Source organism: Ictalurus furcatus, chromosome 15 (genome assembly GCF_023375685.1).
Source record: "Ictalurus furcatus strain D&B chromosome 15, Billie_1.0, whole genome shotgun sequence".
NCBI lineage: Eukaryota > Metazoa > Chordata > Actinopteri > Siluriformes > Ictaluridae > Ictalurus > Ictalurus furcatus.
In genome coordinates, this window is record NC_071269.1 from 16404193 (window position 1) to 16426638 (window position 22446).

At 38.7% G+C, this 22446-nt stretch overlaps 3 protein-coding genes across 3 annotated transcripts in view; all 3 read left to right on the forward strand.

Annotated features, from left to right (window-relative positions):
* iffo2a (intermediate filament family orphan 2a) overlaps positions 1–17511 on the forward strand; it is a 34164-nt gene extending 16653 nt beyond the window's left edge. The window contains exons 2-10 of the mRNA XM_053643960.1: positions 1735–1795; positions 4722–4817; positions 8178–8354; positions 8713–8858; positions 10643–10847; positions 10974–11063; positions 11137–11273; positions 13229–13367; positions 17440–17511. Coding sequence (XP_053499935.1) covers positions 1735–1795; positions 4722–4817; positions 8178–8354; positions 8713–8858; positions 10643–10847; positions 10974–11063; positions 11137–11273; positions 13229–13367; positions 17440–17454 — 1066 coding nt within the window. The 3' untranslated portion in view covers positions 17455–17511. The remainder of the gene's footprint in view (positions 1–1734; positions 1796–4721; positions 4818–8177; positions 8355–8712; positions 8859–10642; positions 10848–10973; positions 11064–11136; positions 11274–13228; positions 13368–17439) is intronic.
* Positions 17471–17891, forward strand: LOC128619644 (taste receptor type 1 member 1-like). The gene has a single exon (XM_053643961.1). The coding sequence runs from the start codon at positions 17551–17553 to the stop codon at positions 17878–17880; it is 330 nt and encodes a 109-aa protein (XP_053499936.1). The 5' UTR covers positions 17471–17550; the 3' UTR covers positions 17881–17891.
* Positions 17892–19240: 1349 nt separating this feature from the next.
* Positions 19241–20947, forward strand: LOC128619470 (taste receptor type 1 member 1-like). Its single transcript, XM_053643676.1, has 3 exons — positions 19241–19258; positions 19409–20161; positions 20313–20947. The coding sequence occupies exons 1-3, from the start codon at positions 19241–19243 to the stop codon at positions 20520–20522; spliced, it is 981 nt and encodes a 326-aa protein (XP_053499651.1). The 3' UTR covers positions 20523–20947.
* Positions 20948–22446: the final 1499 nt, after the last annotated feature.

Consider the following 22446-nt stretch of genomic DNA (forward strand, 5'->3'; position numbering starts at 1 on the left):
TCTTAATGAAACAGAGCATTCATGCAAACCACAAACTTTTTGTTCCAAATAATGCAGATCAATCTATAGCAGTTGTATTCAATTAAAATTTGTGAAGATCCAGTTACATGTCATACATCCAGCAATTCCTTGCTTACAAAGGTTCATTAATGATTCATTTATGGCTGTAAATTTTAAATTGTTTTTGTTTGTAAATGGTTCTTCATGGACTCTGGACAGATTAAAAAAAATTAATAACTGCATTCATGCATACATGCATATCCTCTTTAAATGTTCTGACTTTGTCGTCGACTTTTCTTTAAACAAGCCAACAGTTCACTAATCAGCCCAGAGAGGGAAAATAAAATGAATAATTCTATGAAAATATATGCAACACACTTCCCTTTCTGATTTAAATTCTCTAGCCCTGTATCTATCCTCTGGGCTAATGAGCTGACTTCAGCTAAATAATTTGGGTTTGCTACAGACATTGAGCTAGTTCATGTTTAAAAATACTAGACTCTCTGAACTACAGCCAGTTATTTATTTTTCTTTTTATGTTAATCGGCTCTGCGACAGTATTTTGTCAAGTACTCAATATGGTCCACTGAAATTCTTTGCTGCATCCATACCTGGACCATGCTCCACCAGTTGATGGCGCGTGGTCTATAGTTCCTGCCACATGAACATGTTATGCTTTGTAATATATTAAAACATATCACAATCGATATAAGTAATTTTATTCCCGATATAGTATTTTGTCCATGTCCCACTGAAGTACTGTCTAAAACAAAATACCATCTTGTTTTCAATATATTGGAAATATAATGAAAACTTTTTGGCTTTCCTAAACTGCTTTCCTAAGCCAAAGTACATTCTGGCTGCATAAGACAAATGGCAATAAGTGTGCAATGCCTGGAATATGACAGGAATGAAAGGTATCCTGCTGGAAGGGAGGGGGAGCGAGAGAGAGATAGAGCAAGGATATGTGTGGAGGAGGTGTATTATGTCCACATGGCATGACTGGGGAATGCCTTTGTCTGGAAAAGACCTGGTGCAACATGAAAAATTCCTCCCTAATAAGGAAAGGGTTTCAATTTCATTACCTGAGAGTCCTAAACCTTGTAAACAAAACTATAAAGAAGCCCATTTCTGTAATCAAAGGGTTTGTAAAGGCGCAGTGAACGTTCTCACACACAAGGCAGTGGTAGTGCTTTTAAATACTCAGTTTGTGAGTCTGTGGCCTGAGAGACAGCACTGTTTGTGTACACGCTATGGCAATGTCCACTAACTACCCAGAATGAATTGCTCAGGAACAAACCAAGGTTCAAACACTGTAGCATTCGTTGCATGACACCCAACGTGACAACCCTAAACAAAGCAGGTCGACTTAGCGAACCTCTTCACTGGATTGTATTAAACGTCTCCCATTTGAACGTTTGGCTTGTGTGCTCTGTTGTCTCTACCATCACCATAGTGACTTTAAGGAAGACGCTATTAAGGCAACACATTAAGGATAATTATGTGGTACTCGATCTCCTCTTTGAATGTTTTAAATACTCTATGAAGACTTTTAACAGTTTATGTGTCATCATCCTCTTCATAATGAGCAATACTTGTATCGTGTATATTCATTCAAACTAATTCCATCTGCAATTATATGACGTTTTCTGTCTTTACTGATGAAGTGAGATGACATGATCTTTGTCTGGACTGAGGAATTTATTGACCAGATGTCTGTGCTGTGTGTTCCAGATGGGAGGAGGAGTTGTCCAACTGCCAGCAAATGGGGGCCATGGTGGAGACTTTACAACAAGTGAGAGCTCAGCCCTGCCAAACAGTGCTCAGCTCTTTATCTTATGCTCATTGTGGTTTTACTGAGGGCTGTATTCTCAGTTCAAAAGAGATATCAGTAGATACACAGGAAATGTTATTCCTATTCAGACTTGATGCTAAGCTGGGGGTTGATTTTACAGGCTGCCTATTCAGATTAATGAAATGACCTGCCTGCAGTTCACATCTGCAATGTTGCCAGGTTTTTTCACCCAGTTGCATAGAGACCACTCTGTGGAAGTAGGCAAGAATTAAATGAATGTCTAAGAATTTTTAACTTGATGGTCATGAAGAATCCTAGTCATGCTAATCATATTAATTTGACATCCCTGCCATTTGTTTTTCTCAAATCAGCAATCTGAGATCGACCTACAGTGGTGCTTGAAAGTTTGTGAACCCTTTAGAATTTTCGATATACCTGCATAAATATGACCTAAAGCATCATCAGATTTTCACGCAAGTCCTAAAAGAAGACAAAGAGAACCCAATTAAACAAATGAAACAAAAATATTAAACTTGGTCATTTAGTTATTGAGGAAAATGATCCAATATTACATATTTGTGCATTCAGGCTGGAAAAGGTTACAAAACCATCTCTAAAGTGTTTGGACTCCACCAATTCACAGTCAGATAGATTGTGTACAAATGGAGAAAATTTAAGTTCATTGGTTAAAGAAGAATAAAGTTAAAGTTTTGGAAAGTCCTGACCTTAATCCCATGGAAATGTTGTGGAAGGACATGAAGCAAGCAGTTCCTGTAGGAAACTGACCATCACCCAAGAGTTGAAGCTGTTCTGTACTGAGGAACGGGCTAAAATTCCTCCAAGCTGATGTGCAGGACTGATCAACAGTTACAACAAACGTTTAGTTGCAGTTATTGCTGCACAAGGGCCTTACACCAGATACAAAAAGCAAAGGTTCACATAATTTTGCCACTCATGTATGTAATATATTTTATCATTTTCCTCAATAAATAAATGACCAAGTGCAATATTTTTGTCTCATTTATTTAATTGGGTTCTTTTTATCTACTCTGGTGATGTTTTAGGTCATATTCATGGAGAAATATAGAAAATTCAAAAAGGTTTCACAAACTTTCAAGCATCACTGTACATCCTAGTTAGTTATCAAACTATAAATGTAAACTTATATCTGAATAGCATACAGCAGATCTGAATAATTGAGAAGCAACTCAGACCAGAAAAAGTTATTTTTGGCTTGATGAATTTGAAATGCACACCATAGAAATCTCCAGAATGCATGAAGCTCTGAGAAGGACCAAAAAAAAACCTCTGCTGCTGAGATTGGAAGACCGTGTAGATGATTCAAACAATTTTGAATTGTCATATTTATGCACTTATTGTTGCCCTTCCATATTTCTGGAGTGTATTTACATTCTGTAAAACATGAATTTCCGGATGAGATATTGTGTTATAAAAACAATTGTAAGATAGTTGTGCTGGAGTTAATATTACTCAAAAGATGAGACTCGTCTCGAGTACCCGAACTGCCCAAACAGCTCTTAAGCACTTAAGATAATTCTCACTTTTTAATAAATAATGTGCATATTATTTATAGAAATGTCCACTTTATATACACTTAACCCATTTCTAAATACAGCTTTTGGATGTGCTTATGGTAGAGATACAGCTCCACTATGTCTGCATGGCCCACAATTAACACTGCCCTCCAAATAAATATCAATGTACTGCTCAGTTATGCAAGAGACCATTTCTAAAAAAAAATTTATACAACCCCAATTCCGAAAAAGTTAGGACAGTATGGAAATGCAAAAAAAAAAAAAAAAGGAGTCATTTGAAAATTCAATTCACCCTGAACTACATTGAAAACACATTAACACATTATTTGTTTTACTATTTATTTTTGAAAATATACACTCATTTCAAATCTGATGACTGCAACACAATACAAAAAAGTTGGGACAGTCAACTGTTTACTACTGTGTAACATCACCTTTTCTTTTAATAACACTTATTAAGTGTTTGGGCGCTGAAGACACCAGTTGATTAAGTGTAGCATACAGAATTTTCCCCCCATTCATCCATTTTGCATTTCTTCAGCTGCGCAACAGTACGGGGCCTTCATTGCCTTATTTTGTACTTCATAATGCGCCACACATTCTCAATTCTCTGTTTTGTCCAAAAAATTTTTTAAATGTTGACTCGTCATACCACAAACAGTGACGTCTGAGGGATCATACAGTAGATCACACGTAGTCAGAAGGGGTTTTCGGCCTTGCCCTTTACACACCGAGATTTGACCGGATTTCTTGAATCTTTTAATTATATTGTGCACTGTAGAAGGTGAAATGGCCAAAATTCTACCAATTTGTCTTTGGGTAATGTTGTACTCAAAGTGTCGGATTATTTGCTGACGCATCTGTTGTCAGATTGTTGAGCCTCAACCTATCCTTGCTCTTGAAGGATTAGGCCTTTTTTGAACGCTCCTTATATATTATGATTAGACTATTGCCTCACCTGTTTCACATCACCTTCTTATTTCAACTTGTCACATTGCTATTAGTCCTAAATTGCCCCTGTCCCAACTTTTTTGGAACATGTTGCATGCATCGATATCGAAATAAAGGTTTACTTTCAAAAAACTATGCAGTTGATTAGGTAAAACATCAAATACCTTGTCTTTATACATTTCTTTGTTTAAATACAAGTCAAACTACATTTACAAATCACTCCTCTTTGTTTTTATTAGCATTTTCCATACTGTCCCAACTTTTTCAGAATTGGGGTTGTAGAAAATTAGCTGTTTTGTGCCTCATTAGTTTAGCCTTTTAACGCGTTTGCTCACCGTGCTGGTGTTGAATGTAGAAGAAATGTTAGTGTGGAAAAACATTCGATTTGACTGGCTTCCTTTTTGACGTGTCCCCTACAGAGTGCGCAGGATTCTGAGGCCCTACGGAAAGAACTGAGTGAGAAAGTGGAACAGCTTAAAGCTGAATTGGTCGTCTATAAGAGTCTCATGACTGATGTAAGTAATTATTTTTCATTTGTTGCTGCTTATTGAACATTCCGGCAAGCTTTGAAGCCAAACTTCCATGGGGCAGTGCTAGCTCAGCGGTTAAGCTGTTGGATTACTGATCAGAAGGTTGTGAATTCAAATGGTGGTTGTCGGTTAAGGCTCTGGGGTACTGCTCGGAAGGTTGGGGGTTCAAGCCCCAGCACTGCCAAGCTGCCACTGTTGAGCCCTTGAGCAAGGTCCTTAATCCTCTCTGCTCCAGGGGCGCTGTATCATGGCTGACCCTGCGCTCTGACCCCAGCTTCCTAAAATGCGGGGGTATGCGAAGAAAAGAATTTTACTGTGCGTATATATATGTGATCAATAAAGACTCATTAAATCCCAACACTGACAAGCTGTCACTTAAGACCCTTAAATCTGAATTGCTCAGTTGTATAAATGTGATGCATGTAAATTGCTCTGGATAAGGGAATCTGCCAAATATTGTGAATGTAAATGTAGCATTTATTTGACAAGTTGCGTATGGATTTTTATTTCTTGGTGTAGGTGAAAGAAAATCTCCAAATCTAAAGAAGAAAGAACAAATATACTAAACAAAATATTTTTAAGAAATACTTGATTTTTAGTGAGCCATACTGTATGTGTAGTTCTATTAAAATAGCAACATTATGTACAGATCAAGCTGCATACACATTAATATTAATATTACACATTATAGGATAAGTATTTGTTGTGGCTAAGGTTATATCCAACTACTTGGTTGGTCACATGGAGAGGTTATCTAAAGAGTTCTCATGTATGAGAGTCATGTCCTGGGTAAGAAACTGCTCAAAGTTCCAGTTCGTTATGTTCAGTCTGTTAGTTCCAGTCTTTATGGTTCTTACTATGCGTCTTTGCTGGGAAGAAAGCCTCTGGAAGAGAGAGTGACTGGGGTGAGAGAGTTCAGGCACGATGTTCCCAGCTTTCTCATCCTAAATGAGTACTGGTCTGTCAAGGGAGTCTGCAGCCAATGATTTTCTCATTACAAATAACAGCTTTGTGTTGTATACTTTCTACTTAGAGTGATGATGCAAAATTAAACCAGACAGAAGTGGAGAATGTGATTACTAATTCTGTTATGACTGCACATTAAAAAGCCATAGATTTGCTTAGATAATTAAGCTAGAAGAGCAAGCACAAAACTGTCCTGCAGTACCTACAGATTTACATATGAAATGAGAAAATTCGGTTATAGAACATGGTTGGGCAACATGGTGGTAAGTAAGTACTTATAAAGGATATTTAAACCAAAGTGCTATACATACTGTTGCTATAAGCATAAAAAGAAAAGAAAAAAAAAACACAGACAAAATAGACACAATCTCGCCGCTTCAGGGTGTCTGGGTTGATCCAGAGTAGAGGTCAACCGATACCGATAACTAAGTTGGGCAGTACCTGCCGGTAACCGATTAATCAACCGATTAATAATTAGTTTTTAAAAGTGATACTGAATGAAAACATAACACTCAAAGTAAAATATTGCTGAACTTTATTACAAAAATAAACCGTGCTGTCTGTACCATGAAAATGTACAGTACTTTTTTAAATGAAATAAATATACGAACTATTAATAAATATTAATGTAAATAAAAGATTAACATCCAAACTGAACCAAAAAGTAACAATCCAAAGAACAAATAAAAATACGAGACTCCCAAAATGAATCAAAAAACACTTCAAATAACAACACAATTTGTCAGTAATGTATAATGACATCACTATACATTCTCAGCCACTCCTGCAACGGTGTGGAGTTTTGCAGATCAGTTATCGTTGCTGATTAATCGGCAAAACCGACCAATCGGTTGACCTCTCCATCCATCCATCCATCCATCTTCTACCGCTTACTCCTTCTTCAGGGTCGCGGGTGAACCTGGAGCCTATCCCAGGGAGTATCGGGCACAAGGCGGGGTACACCCTGGACAGGGTGCCAGTCCATCGCAGGGCACACTCACATACACACTCACACACCCATTCATACACTACGGACACTTTAGATGTGCCAGTCAGACTACCATGCATGTCTTTGGACTGGTGGAGGAAACCGGAGTACCCGGAGGAAACCCCTGCAGCACGGGGAGAACATGCAAACTCCGCACACACATGGCCCCGGCAGGAATCGAACCCCGGACCCTGGAGGTGTGAGGCGAACGTGCTCAATCAGTTGACCTCTACCTTCCAAATCATTAAATGTAACTATAAACGGATCCATTGTAAATGGCATGTCGCTCTTTAATAAATAAAATATTGTAATTATTAGCTATGGTATACGAGAAATAGAACGATTCAGGATGTACAATTTCAAGGTTTTTCCTCAGTCAGAACTGGTCTGCATGAGTACCTACCCAAACCATCCATTCAGAGCATGGACACAAATATCAACACACCCAGTATCTATCTAACGTTAGTTCGTAACAACAATAAACCTGACGTTATCAAATCTGTTAACAACAGTTTTATTTGTTTCTCATTGTTTTATAGATTGCTACTTTTTTGTGAAAAATATAGACCTGGCAAAACATAAAAATAACATAATGCAAGACTAGTTTGTTAGCTCGTGTTAAGCAGCTAATTAAAGCAACTAAGCCTCTATTAGGGAACTAGATAGCTCTACCTAGAAATGTTTTATCAGTTGTTACTGTTGTTTTGGAGGTTACTTTTATTTCTTTTCTTTTTGGGGGGGGTTACTATAATATACATTTAATAATAGTGATCAAATTGATGCAGTAGGAACACGAGCGCTCATTCCTAATTCATATGCAACCTGTTTATCATACAAGGCTGGCCTGTGGGGAAAAAGCCAGAGGTGGGTAGAGTAGCCAACATCACATTTTACTCAAGTAAAACTACTTCTAAAGATAATTACTCAAGTAACAGTAAAAGTAAAAATGAACAGAAGATAAAGTGTGTGGAGAGTGTGTGGAGAGTGTACGGGATAAGTACAGTTAAACTTACTCTTAAAAGTAAATTTATTTCAAAAAGTTACTCAAGTAAATGTAGCGCCTTACTAACCATCTCTGGAAAAAGCAACATAAGTCACAAGTCTAAGCAAGGAGCTCTCAAATAGCAGTAGCAATAGCAGTACATGCATTACACAAAAAGGAGACAGTGAATTTCTTCATTTGTTATCTGAGGGGAAATTTCACTGTGGTGACCACCACAAAATGTTCTATGGAGGAAAAACAGTGAATTATAGGAAAGAGGAATAAACCACTTTGTGACATGCTGTTATAGGAAATAATCAACTTGAAGTTCCTTACTAAATATATGTTAGATTTTTTTCATGACTTATCTGTAACCGATCTTAAAAAAATCTTGTTTTTCATTGTTCAGGAAATGTCAGATTTGGACACCAAAATTCAAGAGAAAGCCATGAAGGTGGACATGGACATTTGTAGACGCATCGACATCACAGCGAAACTGTGCGACGTGGCCCAGCAGAGGAACTCGGAAGACATGAGCAAGATGTTTCATGTCAGTCCTTCTAGAGCTCCTGCAGACCACAAAGGAGTATGGATGCTTTCATTGCTGTACACATTTCATTATAGTGTTAAGCCAAGTTGTTCTTTATTTCCGAGCTTGATGAAATGCAGATTTAATCATTTTCCTGGTCTATGATTTGTGTTAAGTCAATACAATGCTTATTTTGTGTTCTCTGTTACACTACTGCTTTTCTTAATTTAATTTTGAACGACCACTGGAAGGTCTGTTAACAACATAACAGCATGATTGCAGAGTAAGATGATGAAGCCCATTTTAACTGATTGCCAGACCACTAAACTATAACATCAAGGACATTAGTGTGCTTTATTTATTTAGTTTTACTGTTTGAAAATGTAATTAAGTTTCGTGTGTGTGTGTATTAAAGGCGTCTGCAGCATGTAAAAAGAAGGAGCGTAAGGCTGTGTCTGACGATGAGAATGCTGAGGTGGAGGCAGACAGCGAGCACTCTGAGAAGGAAGTTGCTGGATCTTTGAACATTACAGATGAAATGAAGCGCATGCTCAGTCAGCTGTGAGTGCCATTCTGTACATAATCCTACAAGAAGTCTGAATGGTTTCTCCATGGGCTTCTTTTACTTCACATGTCATGTCCATGTTACGTTACATTACATTAGTCCACTGTCAAGTGGGCTAATAACACATCAAAATCTCCTATTAAATGTGTTAATATATCAGCATTTATCTGAAAGGTGCAATCTGAATGTACAAAAGGACTGAATATATATCACTCCCAAATTATGGATTTACCTCACTGGTCACACCTGTTCATTCATACACTTATCCAATCAGCCAAGTCATTTGAATCTTTGAAATCATGGGTGGGTTGGGTCGGGTCGTGAATTCAGAATTCAGTGTCTTTGACTGTGGCACGGTTGTTGGTGCCAGATGGACTAGTTTGAGTATTTCAGAAACTGGGAATTTCACATAAAACATTCTCCAGGTTTTACACAGAATGGTACGAAAAACATCGAGTGAGCGGCTGTTATGTGGGCGGAAACACCTTGCTGATGACTTGTTGATAGTGATTAATTGAAATAACCACTCTTTACAGACATGGTGAGCAAAAAAGTAACTCGGAAAGCAAAACATGTCAAAATTTGAGGTGGATGATCTTTAACAGCAGAAGACCACATTGGGATCGGTTAAAAACAGGAATCTGAGGCACAGGCTCACTGACACTAGACAGTTGAAGATTGAACATTTTTCCAATCTTTGCTTGCTAATGAAGAATTACATATAATTGACGCATTTTATCAGTAGCTGAGTTTATGGCCCTGCGTTTATTGCCCTGTTTCCTCCCCTATAGGAATAACAGAGATGAATTATTTTTCCAGTTTTTTCAATTGAATTACACTCCACAAGACGATTTTCATTTAAAACAAAGATTCATAAATTCATTATGTGGACCAAGTTATCAGACCAGTCCTGGTCCGTGGGTGTATGTTTAATACCCCTGATCTATTTCGTACATAGAGTTTAGTGCAGAAGTTCGCTTCCTCTTTAAAACCAAAGAAATTAATTTATAGCAATAAAATATTAGCTTTCTAGTGTTAAGCTTTACAGATGATCCTTCATGATCACAAGTAGCAAAATGGCTAATTAGTATACGCCAATATGTTAATAGCAGAAAGTCCTACACAGATAGAAAGTTCACATATTTGCATTTCCCTTTCTAAACATGATGTACTTGTTTTTTAATAACTTAGTTCACTAATCTTTGCATTTATAACATTTCGTGTCCTCCGAAACAACTTTTAGAACCTCTCAGTTGTAATATTTGCTCCTGTATATTATTTTAACGTCCGTCTGTCCGAGATACTCATTAGTGTGATATCTCAAGAACAAGTGGTTGAAGGTTTGTAGGATTTATATGGGGTTATCACTGTAACCAGCAGTTGAACTGAATATATTTTGAAATGGATCCAAGCAGGGTCAAGGTCATAGCCTGAAACAGTTTTTCTTCAACAGCTTTCATCCTGTTTCTGAACAGGAACCTTGTTGATATTTGAAAATCCTGCCAGATGTCATGCACTGTCATTTTTTTATGAGATCCAGTCTGGTGAGCAAGAAGGTTGCAGTAAAGCTTTGTCATTCTGGGTGATGCAAACATTTTGCTCTTAGCTGTAAATAATTACTCAATTCTAATGCCATACTGCCACCTTGTGGTCACATTATGGTAACCATTTTGGTAATCTGGAAGTTGCTTGCACAAAGTTTTGGAGCCCTTTGAAATGGTGGTGGAGCCTGCTTTGGATTTCCTTTCACTTTCCTCTCCCACTCCACCTGTGTTTGTAGAATTAGCTCAGATAACTGCTCTGTCGCCAGGCGGGAGACGTTCGAGTTTGACGATGACTGTGACAGTCTGGCCTGGGAGGAGACTGAAGAGACTCTGCTCCTGTGGGAGGACTTTACCAACAACTCCACCACTACTGCTGCTGCTGCCGGTGCACACTCTAGCGCTGCCTGTGCTGCCGAGTGCCACGGAGAAACACACGAGCCGGTGAACTAGCACAGCTTCATCTACAAACACTGAACATGAGCAACTTTTCTAGAATAGCAAAACATTTGTGTTGGTGCTGTGGCTTCGGTTGTGTTACCTGTTTATGACTGTTTCTGGTTCTTTCAGGATGGAAGTCTGGGCAGTCTGATAAACAAGACTGAGTCACTCTTTAAAACGAGAGAGCAGGAGTACCAAGATTCAATTGGACAGATCGAGGTAAGTAGCAGTTTAGGGTTACATTTAAACAGTTCCTGTTCTTATTGTTAATTTGTCGTTATTGTCCTCAAAGCTGGAGCTGGCCACAGCCAAGAGTGACATGACCAGACACCTGCAAGAGTACATGGAGATGTGCAGTATGAAGCGAGGACTGGATGTGCAGATGGAGACCTGTCGCAGACTCCTCCAGAGCTCAGCAGCCACTGGCAGGTGTGCACTGTAGATACAAGTATAAAAAAAACAAACTGTAATGCCCCCTAGGTCTTTCTGTATAAGACCATTTGCCTAATTGTATGTGTATACAGCACATAAAATATTGTATACTGTAAATTAGTTATTTTAGTTACAGTTACATAGTGCTTTTCTAGACACTCAAAGCGCGTTACATAGTATGGAGGGGGGATCTCCTCAACCCACTAGTGTGTAGCATCCGCCTGGATGCAGTGACGCAGTGATCCGCCTGTGATGCAGCCATAGTGTGCCAAAACGCCCACCACACCACGCTGAGTAGGCACTACTAAGTGTCTGTCGTTAACCGATCGCAGATAGCGTGAGGGAATGTAAGCCTTCGGGAGAGTGTTGAGGTAGGGGGTGCTGTTCCAGACAAGGTCTTGTACGTGAGCATCAAGGCCTTGAATTTGATACAGGCGGCTACAGGAAGCCAGTAGAGGGAGATGAATAGGGGTGTGAAATGGGTCCTTTTGGGCTGGTTGAAGATGAAACATGCTGCTGCATTCTGAATCATCTGAAGGGGTTTGATGGAGCTGGCTGGGAGGCCCGAGAGTAGTGCGTTGTAGTAGTCCGGTTTTGATATGACAAGAGCCTGGACTAATAGATCCCAAAGATAAATGTTTAGTTGAGGTCAAGGCTCGGGTCACTCAAGGTCATCCACATCAACCTTGGCAAACCATGTCTTTATAGACCTCATTTTGTCATGTCGCATAATGAAACAGGTTTGGCCTTTTAGTTGCAGTGGAGGGAAATCTACAAGTTCTAGATAATTGTGTGCTTACACCTTTGTGGCAACATTTTGGGGAAGTTTTATTGTCAGGTGTCCACAAACCTTGGGCCAGAATGTGTATTAGTTCAACAATCAAAATTTACATATAGTATTTGACTTTATTCCCCTAGCCTAAAGACTGCTATTTTGAATTTTGTACAAACATTCTCTTTTGTTTGACTCTTACTTCTTTTATCTTTTTATACCCTTTTCTAGCTCTGTGAAAGGCTAATATTTAATATTTTTAGGTGTTGTGTGAGCCGTTTTCCTATTTTACTCATTCTCACTGACTCTTAAATTGACTGCTTACAGCAAGCTCACTACTTGTGTAAAAATGTGAGACTGTGTAAACATTTTAAGCTTCAGATAAGACCTAACAAAATAAACATGTTGACTGTTTTAAGTTTTCGGACACCTTAGTGAGACACTTTCAAATAATTTAAAAAGATCACATCAAAGGCGATTTTCGGGTCTGCTAATAAAGCATAATTGCTGACTTAGACTCCGTTGCTGTAATATTTTGGGCATTTTGTAATGGGGTTTTTATTAGCAATCATATTTCAGTCAGGATTTTTCTAAATTAACGTAGTATTCTGTTTTATAGAGTAAAACAGGTTTTCATTTAAAAACCAAAGGGAAACCTTCACTCCAAACAGTATACATGTATAATATGTATAAAGTATCAGACCCTGGCTTGAGCATAAGCTTTTTGGACATGCAAGTGAAATCAAAAGAATCATCTTTTAAACATTTTCTTTCTACAGAATCTCTTTCCCTTTTCAAGCGCTGCAAAAATTCCATTCCTTATTCACAGCTAATGAGACTTAAAGATATTTGGAGGGTGAAGAATGAATTTCTCCCCCCAAAAAAGAGTACGGAAATGTGTGGTTATTTTTAGAAGACAGTCATAGATTACACCATGGCCCATATTACCACTATTGAGAGAACGGACGCACTGACCTCTACACAATCCACTGCTAAGACCAAGAGAATTCCTTTGGGGCTCACTTATCATCTTATTAATATATATGCACGTAATAATGCCCCCAAATTGTGGGGCAATGTTCTGGGCTATTTTATGTTGATTCATGATATAAAATGCCACTAAAGTCCATTTCAGTTCTAGGTTGTAACATTACAAATGTCTGGTTGCTCTCTGCTACAGATACTCACCATTCTTAAACTCTGGAGCAAGCAGTGACTCAGGAAACGTAGAAGACCTGCAAGATGAACTGGACAGGGATGGAGAGAAGGACAGAGACATTGTTGGAAAGAGCGATGGAGAGACAGACGTACACGAAGAGGTCAGTTGATGATCCTCCGCATCACATTGCTCTTCTTCTAGAGTGGCACAGGGGGTAGAATCTCTGACCCAGTCTTCCATGGTGTGCATCTCTGTGGATCTCCGAGTCGGTGCTACATGTGCTGTCCCAAATTGGGATTAAATCAGTTTTAAAGATCTACTGCAACTGTCTTTTTCTTCAGCCATGGCATTGCTCCATCTCCTCCTGTCCTCTTTCTCAATGGCTTGTACATCTACACTATACACAACATCTTTCAACATTCTTACCCTTTTTTATAATCTGCTTCAGAAATAATCACGAAATCCATTTACCAGTTTTTATTCATCATATTACAACAGAATTGTTTTGTTGGTCATATGATGATGTCATAAAGGAGCCTAGAATTAACAATAACATTTGCTCAGACTCTTGTCACTTGATCACTAGAAAATACTGTGTTTTATACATTTTAGGGAAGCATTGCTCTGAAATCTGAAATATTGCAGATAATCACATTGACACAATATGTAAGCCAGGCAGTATGAGCTTCTACACTAGGGTTAGACAACATTGCACAATTGTGCACAGAGCACTATGCAATAAGCTGCTTTGGAATTGCAGTTAACTGTTTGTTTCTTTGTTTGTTTCTTTGTTTGTTTTCAGGGATATTCTTGGTATTTGTGAAAATGTGCCCTGTTCTTATTTTACCTGTAATGCAGAAGGTTCAGTGTTCAGAGAAAGCTGATGCCAAACAGTAGAAAACCAAAACCCTTGTGCCTGCAACTCTGTTTTACACAATAACCGTTGCCTTATTGTTTTTTTTTTGTTTGTTTTTTTCTTTAGCTGGGCTTTTTTAAAAAATTATTTAAAAATTGAACAAAGTTCATAGCAAATAGAAGAAAACATTGTGAAATGTGCAAAATCAAAACAATGCATCTGTTGGACAGCAGTGAAGTAAAAATGTGATTATTATTATTATTATTATTATTATTATTATCATTATGTTTGTTGATTTGTGGAGTTTTTCTGTGTGCATATTTTCTGTATCTTTATAAAGGTTTTGTTTAGCGTTTAATATAATCATTATGTGGAGACTTTTAATCACTGATCTTTCTTTTTTTATGGAAAAGAGTCATTCCTTATGTTTTATCTTCTGCTTAATGGTCACTTAATAAATCATTATTTATACACGGCTTTTACTTTTTCTTGCACTTCTTTTCGATTATTTATTGTCATGTATGCTTATAGTGTGGCGTAGCATAATCTAAAGAATTACATGAACTATATTTTGTTTTCTAATAAGTTAAATAATGCTTTTGTACCAGTTGAGTAGTGTATGGGATTCAGGGTCACACCTTTTCTGCAGCCCATATTCATAAATCTTTATAACTTTGCTTATAAGCATTTGTAAATTGGTGATGATTCCATGTAAGCATTTGTACAAGCTCTAATATTGCCTGATATCTAAATATCTAATAATATGCTAGCCTATAAATAATTCCTTAAAAACTTCAAATCATGCTGTAACGTGTTACTATTTGTTATAATGCCATGTGGTGTACCGCATAATTGTAATAATTATTAACAATAATAAAAACATAAACATTTTAAATCTCAGCATGGCGTGCTTGAGGTAAGGTGAATATACTACATTTTGTGAACAAACTTTGATGCTAGTTTGACAGAGCTTAATAACAATATCAGAAATGGTTGCTAAGGTGTTGGTAGCTGGTTGTTATGCTATCCCAGGTGGATGCTAGGGTGCTGTAAAGAGATTGCTATGGTATTTCATGTGGTTACTAGGCAGTTGCTATGATATTCCCAGTGGTTGCTAGGGTGTTGCTAGGTGGTTGCTATAATATTCCTGATGGTTGCTAGAGTGTTGCTATTTGGTAGCTATGGTATTCCAGGTGGTTGTTAGGGTGTTGCTTGGTGGTTGCTATGATATTTTTTGTGGTTACTAGGGTGTTGCTAGTTGGTTGCTATTGTATTCTAAGTGGTTGCTAGGTGGTTGCTATGGTATCCCGAGTGGTTGAAAGGGTGTTGCTAGGTGGTTGCTATGGTATTCGCTATGGTATCCCGAGTGGTTGAAAGGGTGTTGCTAGGTGGTTGCTATGGTATTCCTGGTGGTTTTTAAAGTATTGCAAGATGGTTAGAATGATATTGCAGGTAGTTGCTAGGGTGTTGCTAGCTGGTTGCTATGATATATATCAGGTGGTTGCTAGGGTGTTGCTGCAAGGTTGCTCTGGTATTTCATATGGTTGATAGGCTGTTGCTAGGTGACTGCTATGTATTTCCATGTGGTTGCTGTGTGTTTGCTAGGTGGTTGCTATGCAAGCCCAGGTTGATAGCATGTAACTAGAAGGTTGCTATGGAATCTCAGCTGATTGCTAGCATGTTAATTGGCTCCTGCCTATTCCCTAGGGTTGCTAAGGTGTTAGAAGGTGGAGCAATGCAGATTTCCTTCTCATCAGTATATCTTAAGTAACAGTGACCATCAAACTTTTCCCTGTGTATTCCTGTGGGGAGAAAAATGCAATTTGGGGCATTGCATCTTGGCAACTGAATGAATATGAATATAGAATATAGTGGAAGATAAGGGGTTGATGGAAGCATTTCAAATTGCATCCTCTGATACTACCTAAAAGTTTATGTGTAATAAATTCTATGTTGAATAAAATAATATATTTCTTTCTAAAGTTACTTTTTGTAATATTTATTCAATGCTTTTCTCATCTAACACAATGATGATTTTAAATGATCTTTTGGGGGGTAATTGCTCAGCCAAAATTAGTTAATTAATTAATTGTGATCGACGACACGTAATTAATTTGATTAAAAAAATTTTAGCGATTGACAGCCCTGATTATAACATCATCAATTAATTATCTTATCAATGATCGTTTATTGCACGTTATTAGAGTTAAAATGCTTACAAGAAATCATCACCAATTTACGAACAATTATAAGTGGAGTTATAATGAATTATAATTATGGGCTTCACAGAAAGAAACACTGATAATAAACTGGACATTTTGACAATTATGAATGATTTATATACATGTTTTGTTTTTCTTTGCAAGAAGTATTCCATGGCCTGTCGTAGTTTTTGGTTTTGGTTTTTGGTCACTTGAAAATTAAGTCATTAAGGAGACATGATAATGGTTCGTCAGGCTCAATCATCTCTTTTACATGAATTTGCCTCTCCCACATCCAGGCAGATATAGTGTCAAGTGCTGATGGTCTGTTGTTTATCCTATATTGTGAAAATGCACTGGCACTCAGGCAAATTGACCTGCAGTGGTTGAATGATGATACATTGAGCTGTAATTCAATCCCCTTCAGTCAATTGAATTTGGAAAAAGGATTCAATTAGGACAGTATATGTCTGAGGTCCTAATTACACTATGGCAGGAAAAACACAAATCTCATATTCTCACATTCATATTCAAAATATCCATATCCAAGACTCATATTCCAGATTTGATGTACCTGACTGCATCTGGCTGTTTCCATTGTCTATTAAACAGTCTACACAAGAAAGTGTGGAGAAAATAGTTCTACCTTAGACCCCAGTAAATAAATAACTAAGCACAATGATTTTCACCTAAGACCTGAGTATATTTGATAAATTAAGCATTAGAAATTACCATTCATGACTATGCTGTTGAATTATTAGTAGTCAGTACTCAGTAGTTTAGGGTGTCATCAGGTACTAGGATGTCCGCAGGGAAATCGATTTTGGTTATTTGACAGTGATATCAGTCCCTTTTCCCTTACACTGGCTTAATGAATGTACTATTTCTTCAACATGTAAACACAATGGTAAGAAACAAATGGGCTAATGCAAATCCAGTGTTTCAGTGACAATAACACTTTTGCACATGCAAATCCTCATCCATCAGACAGTAGAAAGGGGGAATGTGGGCTGCAGGGAAGAAGAGAATGAGTGTGATCTCTAAAGAGCACAGTATGGGAGAACTCTTGTTTGAGACTCTGCTGTTGGTGTGTTTGTGGAGCTGCTGTTATGCCACTGTACTCCAGTTTAACGGAAATATTACCATCTATGGCATGTTTCCTCTCCATAATGTAGATGCTACGGTCTTGACTCTACCTCAACTGGCTGACTGTAACCGGTATGACTTATATATGCATACTTCTTACAGAAGCAATCTGCTCCTAATAAAAAGTTGTGTTTAATTTAATGAGCTGCTATGGCTTTTGCAGAGGAGCTGCCAACATCCATGGCTACTACTTGCTGCAGGCTCTGCGCTATGCTGTAGAGGAGATCAACAACGACAGTCAGCTCCTGCCTGGTATCACACTAGGCTATCAGACATATGATATTTGCTCGCTTCAAGCTAGTATTCTGGGCACAGTGACTCTCGCAGCTCAGCAGTATAACAGAGTGAAAGTGAAGCCTCAAGCGATTGCCCTCATCGGACCAGACAGCAGCAGCTACAGCTTCATTCCAGCTGCTGCACTCGGTGCCTTTCTGATGCCTGAGGTAATGCACACCCATGCTTACTTGTAATCTCTGTATATAACAAGAAAAGTTCACCACATTACCTTTTTTTATATATATTTATTAATACATTTGTATTAAAATACTTTTATTTGCCAGAGCCATATCACCCTGCAGCCCTGCAGTGGTTTCCCACTGAAACTAAGCAGGGTTGAGCCTGGCCAGTAAGGGAGACCTCCTGGGGAAAACTAAGGTTGCTGCAGGAAGTGGTATTAGTGAGGCCAGCAGGGGGTGCTCACCATGTGGTCTGTGTGGGGTCCTAATGCCCCAGCATAGTGACACTATCCTGTAAAAACAGCACTGTCTTTCGGATGAGATGTTAAACAGAGGTCCTGACTCTCTGTGGTCATTAAAAATTCGGGACACTTATCGTAAAAGAGTAGGGGTATACCCTGGTGTCCTGGCGAAATTTCCCCATTGGCCCTTATCTATCATGGCCCCCTAATAATCTCCACCCCTGAGTTGGTTACATCACTCTCTCCTCTCCACTAGTATCTGGGTGTTCTGGCACACTATGGCTGCTGTCGCATCATCCAGGTGGATGCTACACAATGGTGGTGGTTGAGGAAATCCCCCATACAATGTAAAAGACACTCAAAAGCGCTTTAAGTGTCTTGAAAAGCACTATATAAATCTAAGGAATTATTTATTTATTTATTTATTTATTTATTCTCATACTGAGCATTAAACAGACTTAGTCCACCCTTCCCCCCAGCAAGGCCAATTCTGCAAGGCACCTTTTGTATCAGACCACCCAAGTTGTAGGTGAGCAAAAATATTGGAACATGTGACTGACAGGTGGTTCTTGTTACCCAGGTGTGTCATGTTAGATTGACTATTTAGCTTTGAGCTCTTGGTTTAAGCCTTCAGTTTCACCTGTGAAGACTGCATTTGTTGTTAAAAAGGATAAGCTAACATCAAGATCAGAGAGCTGTCTATGGGAGAAAAGCAAGCCATTTTGAAGCTGAGAAAAGAGGGGAAATCAATCAGAGGCATTGCACAAACATTGACAATAAAAAAAGAGGAGACTGAAGGGACACATCTAGATGTAAATACCAGGAAATAAAAGGTGAAATCCAAAACTCTCATCCTATATACAGTACATCTTATGATCTCAAACCCAAATGTCTTTCATGTATAGCACGAACAAATGAATTGGACTTGCCGTTCCAATAGTTTTGGAGGGGACTGTATTTTAGTGACTAAAATACGAGCAAAATAGGCAATTATGAAAACCTAAGAAAACTGATGGAGCCCCACAAAGAATTGCAAAAACAGACTTTGCAAACACTGCAAAAGTACCAACAGCTATAATTTAGGAGCCTGGAGCAGAGAATCTGGCGAAGCTAATTACAGTGGGTAAAACGAAATGGTAATGCTGAAGAGGGTGTTGTGGGAAGCCATAATGCTCAAAACAAAGTTAAGCCTTGATATTGTATTATGTGTTTTGTGTCACTAATTTTGATTTGTTGCATTTATACGTAAATGCCTAACTAACAAACGCACTAGTGTCATTTTTGCTCCTTAAATTTCACAGATCTCATATGAAGCTTCAGATGAACTGCTAAGCAACAAACAGATGTACCCATCTTTCTTTCGCACCATCCCCAGTGATAAAAACCAGGTGAAAGCCATGCTCGAGATTCTTGTGAGATACAACTGGACCTGGATAGCCCTTCTCGGCAGTGACAATTCATATGGCTTGCAGGGGATGTTGAGCCTGTCGCAGCAAGCATCAGATTTTAATATCTGCATCGCATATCAAGCAGTGATTCCAAGACTCAAAAATGACACACAGCAGCAGATACGAAACATTGTCAAGAATATCATCAAAACCAAAGTGAATACCATAGTAGTGTTTTCCAGCAAGAGAATTGCCAAAGGGTTTTTCTTATTTGTGATAGAGCAGAATGTGACAGGGAAAGTGTGGATCGGGTCTGAGGACTGGTCAATGGCAACCTTAGTGTCTAATATCCCTGGAATCAGTACTATTGGAACTGTCTTGGGTGTGTCTGTAAAATATACACCTTTTAATGGGTTCGAAGATTTTGTGAACAAGGCCATAACTAAGCTTAGAAACATCAGTGTTGAAAACACTGAAATGAGCGTCCCATGCTTACAGAATACTGACCTGTACAAAATGGCATCTGCACAATATTCTCTGGCGGAATATGATATTACCTCTTCGTTTAACGTGTATCGGGCGGTATATGCAGTGGCTTATGCATTGCACCAGGCTCTCAGGTGTGATTCTGAAAAATGTCAGAACACTGAAATTCAGCCATGGCAGGTCAGTGTTTTAACTATGTTTAATTCAGGAATCTGTTTTTAAATCAGAGATTGGTGTTCAAATTATAGTTCAGTTTTATATTAAACTCTATTTATCATAACTTTCTAAGACACCCTACATCATTTAGCTATTCCCTTTTCTCTTTTTTCAGCTCTTCCAATATTTAAAACAAGTACGGATTTCCATCAGAAACACAACATTATTTTTTGATGCGTATGGAAACCCACCAGCAGGATATGACATTATCACATGGATATGGCTTAATAAAACATGGTCTCTTAGAATGGTGGGATCATTTATTTCAGAGCCCCCTACTCTTCAAATGGATGCTTCACAGATACAGTGGGTAGGACATGTTTAAAATATAACCTATATATGTGTTATAGATCTCCAGGTTTGGTTTTATACCACCAGTAAATAAAAAACTGAAATTACAGTATGGTTAAATGTAATTCATAATGTAATCATTACAAACAGTTACCAAAACGTACCAAATGGATCGTATGCTAGATTAACACTGTATATTTTTGCCTACCCAGATGCCTGAGTCACGTTGTTCCCCAGAATGTTCCTATGGGTACAGACAACTGCAGCTTGGACAACACAAATGTTGTTTTGAGTGCATAGAATGTCCAGCTTCTACTTTCCTCAACAAAACTGGTGAACACACTAGCCATGTATTACACATATTAAGGTGTATGTTAAGCGGACAAGCTGTAGTTCAGTATATCACCACCAGATGGTGGTTATTGCATTGCTTCCAGGTGTGATATTACCTATGGTAATTTTAAAGTTTGTACCTCACCCAGCACCTCCATCACAGGGGGTGGGGGGAAGTAGGTTGGGTGGAGGAGGGGGTGGGGGGTTGTAGCTGGGGTTTTAACCAGGAAAGTTGTCATGGTCCAGACTGGTTGGGGGTGCCAAAATGGTTTAGTCCAGGCCTGACCTGATTAATTATGAGAAGCTTTATCTAGATTAATACCTTTGCAATTCTCCAAGCAAATTCTTAGGGCATTTTCAGACCTGCAGATCTGTGCTTTGTTCCAAAATGGGGACTTAAATTGTTACATTGTTGCATTTCCTCCTTGGCTTGGTTCACTTTCACAAAACAACATTTCAAAGTGTACCAAAATATGTTTATGCAAGTCACATGTGCGTAAACTAACCTCTCATTGGTCAGAGTGCACCTGTTTATGTTGAAGGGTTCTTAGCGGTCATCCATAAAGATGGATAGACATCAGCTCTGTGAACTCAAATGTAGTTATTATAATTTATCTTATTTACATGTTTGACAGAGGAATTAAAGCCCATCTCCTTGAGACACTCTCTAAACACCTTGTAAACCTCAGTGTTTTTATGTATTTTTGAAAAATATTGAGAAATATGTTCGTCAGACCAAATTTAAATGAGGCATTTTTCCTTACCTTTGGTCCAAGTTCAACTGTGTTCCATGTTGTAAGCCATTAGAAACACAAACACTTTTTATGTAACGCAGTTTCCATCATGCATTACTATACAGGTTGGTTCGTTGGCCCGTTGGGTCAGATTGCTTTCTCACCACAAGCGAACCACTCCAGAGTTCGTTTTGCAATCGGGCCGAGACCACCTCATTCAGGTGGTCTTGGACTGATTGTTTTGGTGCAAATCCGAGCGTGATTGCTGTGTTCATATATAACTAAAGGAACCGAACCAAGGGAGAAAAGGCAACAGGTTCTGAACAAATGCTCCAAATGAGTCAGCTGTGAAAACACCCTTACAATACCAATTTCTGTTTGTTTTATACGAGACTCTACCAGCTGCCAGCCCTGCAACAAAGATCAGTGGTCTCCATCTGGGAGTGAGGACTGTCTACAGAGAACAGTTCTATACCTGCGATGGGATGAGCCATTGACCATTGTTCTCCTGGTTCTTCTAGCACTGACACTGCTGCTCACCCTGGGCACTGCTCTTATCTTCCTACTCAACTTGAGCACCCCAGTTGTAAAATCTGCAGGTGGCAGGACATGTCTGCTCATGTTGTTGTCTCTGACCGTAGCTGCCTTCAGCTCATTGTGCCTTTTCAACATACCCTCTCGAGCATCCTGTCTGTTCACAAAGTCTCTCTTCATCTTCAGTTTCACCATCTGCCTGAACTGCATGACTGTCCGTGCCTTCCAGGTGTGAGAATTGATTTGGAAGTCAGCCTTGGTGAGAGTGTACAGTATTCTGGTTAACAGTTTCAGTTCTTGAGTAGAACATCTCTGTGCTTTCTCCACGCAGGTGGTGTGCATATTCAAGTGGTCTGC